This window comes from Pangasianodon hypophthalmus, chromosome 20 (assembly GCF_027358585.1).
Source record: "Pangasianodon hypophthalmus isolate fPanHyp1 chromosome 20, fPanHyp1.pri, whole genome shotgun sequence".
Classification (NCBI taxonomy): Eukaryota; Metazoa; Chordata; class Actinopteri; order Siluriformes; family Pangasiidae; genus Pangasianodon; species Pangasianodon hypophthalmus.
Genome location: NC_069729.1, coordinates 715,023 through 722,522, shown reverse-complemented (window position 1 = coordinate 722,522; position 7,500 = coordinate 715,023). Strand labels below are relative to the sequence as shown.

The 7,500-nt window shown below is 41.6% G+C and overlaps 2 protein-coding genes across 2 annotated transcripts in view; both read left to right on the top strand.

Moving 5' to 3' along the window:
- Positions 1-16: 16 nt before the first annotated feature.
- Positions 17-3,295, top strand: mrpl20 (mitochondrial ribosomal protein L20). Its single transcript, XM_026935230.3, has 4 exons — positions 17-216; positions 1,034-1,144; positions 1,358-1,435; positions 2,851-3,295. Exons 1-4 carry the CDS (start codon positions 130-132, stop codon positions 3,022-3,024), a joined length of 450 nt encoding a protein of 149 aa, XP_026791031.1. The 5' UTR covers positions 17-129; the 3' UTR covers positions 3,025-3,295.
- A 3,303-nt stretch (positions 3,296-6,598) lies between these two features.
- Positions 6,599-7,500, top strand: part of atad3 (ATPase family AAA domain containing 3) — a 7,958-nt gene continuing 7,056 nt past the window's right edge. The window contains exon 1 of the mRNA XM_034314231.2: positions 6,599-6,950. Within this exon, the coding sequence (XP_034170122.2) occupies positions 6,752-6,950 (199 nt within the window). The 5' untranslated portion in view covers positions 6,599-6,751. The remainder of the gene's footprint in view (positions 6,951-7,500) is intronic.

Here is a 7,500-nt window from a genome sequence, read left to right as displayed (position 1 = left end):
GACTTTTATTGTTCGCGCATGCGCAGTGCAGAGCGGATAGAAGTCACGTTGACAGAAACAGTGTGTGTATGTGCGTGTGTTAGTGTGTGTTAGTGTGTGTTCGGGCAGAAGGTCATTGGTGTTTAAAGCATGGTGTTTCTGACTTTATCGTGTTGGATCCGGAACCGAGGTCCGGACCGGTACTGGAAGGTCCAGGAGCTTTTAAAACACGCCCGGGTGAGAAGATGAGAGCTGTGAGAGCTAATTAGCGCTAGCATGGAGCTCCACACTGTCTAACACCATCCTGCAGAACATCAGCCTCCTCTCAGATCTGCGGCTGCAGTCATTAATGAGGAGATTTTATTTATTTATGTATTTATTTACTTATTTATTTATGTATTTATTAATGAATCAGTGATGATGTTTTCAGGGTTATTGGTATTGAACGCTGCTCTGTTGCTCTGCATGACCTCAGTGCTGTATTTACCTGGTGCAGACTACACCTGAGTGTGTGTTCACTTATCTATCACTTCATCTATCTAAAGTCTGTATCCTGAGTTATTAATAATGACTTTTTAAAAGTTTTCCTCCTCCTCCTCCTCCTCTGGTTTATTGGTATTGAACGCAGCTCTGTTCCTCTGTATGACCTCAGTGCAGTTCATGTAAAAGAACAAACAGCAGGTTATTGGCTTTAAAATTAAAAATAATCTACTGTACTGTTTGTTAAAACACATTTTTAAAGCATTTCTGAATCACAGTGTTAATTTTACATGTTAAATCAGCTCTGGGATTAATGTTGAACGCACCCCGGCTGCTCTTCATGTCCTCATCGCTGGAAAAGAATTAAAGACTAGATATGTGTTTTTTGTTTGTTTGTTTGTTTGTTTGCGTTATATGTCACATGTGGTCCCACGTTAAATATCCGCCTTTGAAGTGTTTAGCTGTGAAATATTAGTGTGATGATACTGATGTGAAAGATTTCAGGATCGAGACCCTCAGGTTTCTAAACTCTGATTGATTTATTTATGTATTTATTTATATTTATATTCCGCAGCACTTTCGAGGAAGGAAGAATCGCTGCTACAGCTTGGCGGTGCGCGCCGTGCGCAGGGCCTTCGTTTACGCCTCCAAAGCGAGGAAAGCCAAACGGCGCAGCATGAGGACGGTAAGATCTGTGACGACATAAACACTTCCCTTTTTGAAAAAAAAAAAAGTTTTAAAACCCTGGTGCTGTACTTCCAGACTCCAGCACTGTCCATCATCACTGTAAGGAATAATAACCAGAATAATAAATCTACAGCCTCGGTGTTGTTTTTGTGTCAGCTGCAGTGTCACACAACTGATGTGTAATTGTGTGTTTGTGTTTTCCGTCCTGCAGTTGTGGATCTCTCGTGTGGCTGCAGCCTGTCGGGAACACGGCATTAAATACCCCGTCCTAATGTACAACCTCGTGCAAGTGAGTGTCTCTGTTGTTTTCAGACCTGTAGATCGGTGCTTTGGTCCGAAACGGTGATTTAAATCATTACAATGTTCGATTTTCTCTTTGGCTCGGTTCGCTTTCAGAAGGCAACATTTCAAAGCTTATTAAAATACATTTATGCAAATCACATGCGAGTAAACTGTCCTCTGATTGGTCAGAGTGCGTCTGTTTATGTTCCAGGGTTCCGCTCATAGCGATCATCCATCACGACGGACAGACAGCAGCTCCGCGAGCTTATTGTGGCCTGTAGTTATAATTCATCAGTTTGTTCGGGAATCGATGTTTCACGGAGCGATTAAAGCTCATCTCCTTGAGACGCCTCGGAAACCTCTGTGTTTTGTGCGTTTTTGAAAGTTGTTCAGAAATATGTTCATCAGACCAAATGTAAGTGAGGCCTTTTCCCTCGTCTTTGGTCCAAGTTAAACCGCGATTCATGGTGCGAGCCATTAACAAAACAAACACACTATCTACGTAATGCAGTTCCCATCATGCATTGCTGTACAGGATGGTTCGTTGGTCCGCTGGGTCCGATTGCTTTCTCACCACAAGCGAACCGCTCCAGAGTTCAGATCCAGAGATCACCTCCTTCTGGTGTTCTCAGTCCGAATGTTTTGGTGCGGATCCGAGCGCGATTGCAGCGTTCATGTCTAAACGAACCAAACCACGAGAGGGAACGCACCAGGTTCCGAAACAAACGCTCCAAACACACCAGGTGTGAAAACGCCCTTAAACTTAACGCTAACTCAACCGATCGCTCTGACACTGACCACTCGTATTCTTTACCATCATCTGCTGTCTTTCTGTCCGTCAGTTTACACGCCACTGCAGAAGTCAGTTCACTCTGTCACGCCGCCTTTACGCTGTACGTTTTCAGCTCAAAAGTCACACGTCGTAAAAGAATCCTTTAACTGTGAGTTGATGGTCTCGGAACGCATCAAGCGAGGCGAGTTAGTGCACGTAACAGTCGGTGACGCCGTCGGTGTGAGAAATTCCTGATTAAACTCTAATAGGAGGACGGCGAAGTCACAGACAGCTACACACACGGTAGCGGCGATGTAAATGAAACATGCTGATGGACAGAAATAAACGAGCTGATTTGGTTGATGAAGTGAACAGAACGTAGTCGTGTTCTTTAATCGCAGGTCTATCGTTAGAGGATCTTCGGCGTATTATCCGACACGGAGACGCTCGCTATCACGCAGTCCGTTACGGAATTCGGACAAAGTGGGATCTCGTACAGCGTGACGAGGAATAATCTTAAACCGGTGCTGAAATCACGCAATAAATAAATAAATAAATACATAAATAAAATAGACCGGCTTTAGATGAAGTGTAATTGAGTGTGAATGGTGTTGAATCCCTGATGTTTTGTGTGTAAACTCCGCCCACAGTGCAGCGTGCAGTTGAACCGGCGTGTGCTGAGCGACCTGGCCGTCACGGAGCCGCGCACGTTCCAGGCGCTGGTGGCATTGGCGCGAGCTCGGCAGCAGGAGGGTCTGCGGGCGGCGCTGGGTGACGGGAAAGAGCCTCCCGGTGTGTTCTCACGCATCACACAGCTGCAGTGACGGACAGCTCTCGCAGCCAATCACAGCGCGGCTTCTCCACAGCGCCGCTTCTGAATCGGTCGCAGCCTGTGACGGAGGTGTGTGGATGATCGTGGAGAACCTGGTCACGTGATCCTCCATCACCACGTCTGCTTTACGATCATCAGAGACTGAAATCAGGGTGTTGAGAGAAAAGTGTTTAAAGCGTATTGTGTGTAAATATTCAAGCAGAACAAACACAATGACCGAAATCTGATGATGTACCTGTTAATAAACTGTTTTTCCTACCTAATCTCTGCTTAAAGTGTGTGTGTGTGTGTGTGTGTGTGTGTGAGATCAAGAAACATCCTTATATTCTTAAACTCATTCTCACACTATCATTATAATGCATTATAATTATTTATAACTATATTTCAATTTGATTATCATTTTCAGATTAGCAAGCTAAACAGCTATAAAGAGCTAAATAATAAATATTTTATCTTTAACTGTGTGGAGAAGGTGCTTAACTGAGCAAATTTGAATATAATACAGTAAGTATAAAAAATTAGCTTAGATAAAAGATTATTGGTTAAAAATAAAGTGAAAAAATCTGCACAAAATACTACAGCATAAAGAAAAGAAAAATGACTGTTCATGCCTTTTAAAATATCTAAAAGTTTGAAACTTTTGTTTTTTTTTATTATTATTAAATAAGTAATATTTTTGTTATATTAAAATTATAATTATTAAACATTTTAATTATCTAATTATTATTTTAATTACAGTTATTACAGTGTTTTTAGGCTTTATCCTTGCGAAAGGTTAAACTGTAAAACATGTTTGTTCCACTGCGGCCACCGTACCTCATGGTCAAAACTGTCCAATCAGAGCCCTCTGTGTGAATATCCAATCCTAGAGCAGGAGGCGGGGTTTGGATGAATACAGGTGGGATTAAAAAAACATTGAATATAAGCCACGCCCACTGAAGTGACGTACGGCGGCCGCAGTGGATCAAAAACACCAAAGATTCATCATTTTAACAAAGAAACACAAACATTTAAAAATCTCACAACTGTTTCTGGATTATAGAAATGAACTGGATGATAATAAAATGTCCAAAATTGATATTTTTTACTTTTAATTAATTATTTACAATTAATTATACAGCTTTAACTTGATTTTTTGTATTGTTATATAATAAACTAATAATAATCAAACCTGAACTTCAAGGCTTATTTGAATTTTCAGCTAATTGTTCATTACATCATTTCAAAATAGTGATAATAATATAGTTTATATACACTCACCGTCCAGTTTATTAGGAACACCTGTACACCTGCTCATTCATGCAGTTCTCTAATCAGCCAATCACGTGACAGCAGCACAATGAATAAACTCATGCAGATGCAGGTCAAGAGCTTCAGTTAATGTTCACATCAAACATCAGAATGAGGGAACAGTCTGATCTCTGTGACTTTAACCGTGGCGTGGCTGTTGGTGACAGATGGGCTGATTTGAGTTTTTCAGAAACTGCTGATCTCCTGCAGGGATTTTCACACACAACAGTCTCTAGAGTTTACACAGAGTGGTGCAAAAAACAAAAAACACTGAGTGAGCGACAGTTCTGTGGGAGGAAACGCCCCAGGTTCAAGCTGCCAGGAAGCATATAATAACTCCAATAATCACTCTGAAACTACACAGATGAAGATTAGGGAAAAAAATCACCTAGTCTTCTTCAGCTGTTCAGTGTGGGTGATTCTGTGCTCATGAGAGCCTCAGATTCCTGTTCCTGGCTGACAGGAGAGGAACCTGATGAGGTCTTCTGCTGTTGTGGCTCCTCCACCTCAAGGTTTGATGTGTTGTGTGTTCTGAGATGCTTTTCTGCTCACCACAGCTGTAAAGAGAGATTATTTGACTAACTGTATCCTTCCTGTCAGCTCAGACCAGTCTGGTCATTCTCCTCTGATCTCTCTCATCAGCAAGGTGTTTCAGCCTGCAGACTCACAGGATGTTTTTTGTTGTAAAAGGAAGGCAGGCAGACGGCACACAGCAACATCAAAATCAAATTGCTCAAAGGATCAAAATTCCAAACTATGAAACAGGTTCCAATGTAAAGAGCGACAGAAACAGTAGAACAGAAGTGATACAAACTGTTTGATCACCAGCATCTTCCACTGGATAACTAACAGAGCCTATCTGAGCAAATGTAGGACACCATATTAACTCATCAGGTGACCTGGGGCAAATGTCAAAATAAAAGTCTCAACACAAAGGCCAATGAGTCCAAACCAAAAATAAGAGTTTTAAAAACAAGGTTTTTACATTATTACACTGTAACACTGTTACACTACTACACTGTTACAATGTTATACTACCACACTGCTACACTGCACTGTTACACTGTTACTCTACTACACTACTACACTGTTACAATGTTACACTGTTACTCTACTACACTACTACAATGTTACATTGCTACACTGTTACACTGTTACAATGTTACTCTACTACACTACTACAATGTTACATTGCTACACTGTTACACTGTTACAATGTTATACTACCACATTGCTACACTGTTACACTGTTACGCTACTACACTATAACACTGTTACACTACTACACTACCACATTGCTACACTGTTACACTACTACACTGTTACACTCTTACTCTACTACACTACTATAATGTTACATTGCTACACTGTTACACTCTTAATGTTATACTACCACATTGCTACACTGTTACACTGTTACGCTACTACACTATAACACTGTTACACTACTACACTACCACATTGCTACACTGTTACACTACTACACTGTTACACTCTTACTCTACTACACTACTATAATGTTACATTGCTACACTGTTACACTACTACACTGTTACAATGTTATACTACCACATTGCTACACTGTTACACTACTACACTGTTACAATATTATACTACTACACTGTTACACTCTTACTCTACTACACTACTACAATGTTACATTGTTACACTGTTACATTGTTACAGTGCGACGCTGATACAATGTTACACTGCTACACTGTTACACTGTTATATTGTTACATATCTACACTGTTACATTGATTCAATGTTACACTGTTACACATTTCTATTACACTGTTACAAAACATTATACACTACACATTTCCCTAATTTTTAAAATGTGCTTTTTATTTTCGTTAATATAATCTGATCTGCTTTTATATGAAAGTGAAGTAATAAAACTTCATCATATTCAGCAATAACGTTTCAAAATGAAGGCGCTTTATATTTAAGAATAAAATAGACTCTGTGCTGAAAATAAGATAAATAGAAAACAGAGGAAACAGTTTGAAGCTCTGCACAAAAAAACCGCCGCTACATTATTCTGAATATTTTTATATTATTATTCTGAATATTTTTATAAAATGTATCTTACTCTGGTGCAATAATTTTTCATTCTTTCACGTGGTTGATCAGCAGCCAATCACAGGTCAGGAGGGCGGGGTTTGTCGGAATACAGGCGGGAGATAAAAGCGAGTTAGATGTTTTTTGCTAGGCGGTCACGTGCGCAGCCAATCGGCGTCAGGCGTCGTTGCGCGTGGGCGGAGCTTCCTGAAGGAACGCGTGCGCAAACCGCTCCGGCGTGACACGCGCGTGCTGGTGAAGGAGGAAGTGTCCGGTGCGGTATCACACCGGAGAGAGAGAGAGAGAGAGAGAGAGGGGACTTTAATTAAAACGGTGAGACGGTGAGAATAATCAGACCCTGAAACATGTCGTGGCTTTTCGGTCTGAATAAAGGACAAGGCGGCGGCGCGAGCCCGGATGTTCCGGTACCGCCTCCGCCTCCTCCTCCGCCGGCCGCGGGTTCAGGGGGAAGCGGCGGAGACAAACCCAAGGACAAATGGAGCAACTTCGACCCCACCGGGCTGGAGAGAGCGGCGCAGGCCGCCAAGGAGCTCGACCGGTCCCGTGAGTGTGCAACACACACACACACACACACACACACACACTAGTGCACTCCATGGGACATGCAGTACACATGTTAAGAGTGAAGCGCTACACAGGGATGAATGAAAGTGTAGTGCACTATTACTCAGCCTGCAGAAGTCTTTACTTCATCCCCTACAAAGTGCACACATGGAGGGAGAAAGGAGAGATTCTGGACATTTGGGAGATTCGGTCTCATTCATTCTGAGCAGCAGAAGATGATGTAAGTTCTGAATGAAGACATGAAAGAGGTGACAGTAACGGGACAGAGCTGAGGACTGGCTGCTGATGACGCACGTGTGTGTACACACTCACTCACTATCAAGGGCAAAAGGTCAAAGGTCACTAGCCCACTGTGTGTTCTGTGAATTGATTGGTTACTTCACGATTTTATTTACACTCACATTAAAAAAAAAAAAAAAATCCATTAAAGATTTCAATCATGGTCCTGAATGTCTGAGACACTGAGCTGTACGTTTTTTACGCTTTTTTACGTAATCTAAAATTATTCCTCGTCACACAAGATCGCAGT

What these genes read in the sequence shown, in the direction of transcription:
- mrpl20 (XM_026935230.3), top strand. Translation starts at nt 130, where the DNA reads ATGGTGTTTCTGACTTTATCGTGTTGGATCCGGAACCGAGGTCCGGAC. An exon ending in AACGGCGCAGCATGAGGACG is followed by an intron (nt 1,145 to 1,357) that starts GTAAGATCTGTG and finishes TCCGTCCTGCAG; the next exon opens with TTGTGGATCTCTCGTGTGGC. An exon ending in TAATGTACAACCTCGTGCAA is followed by an intron (nt 1,436 to 2,850) that starts GTGAGTGTCTCT and finishes CTCCGCCCACAG; the next exon opens with TGCAGCGTGCAGTTGAACCG.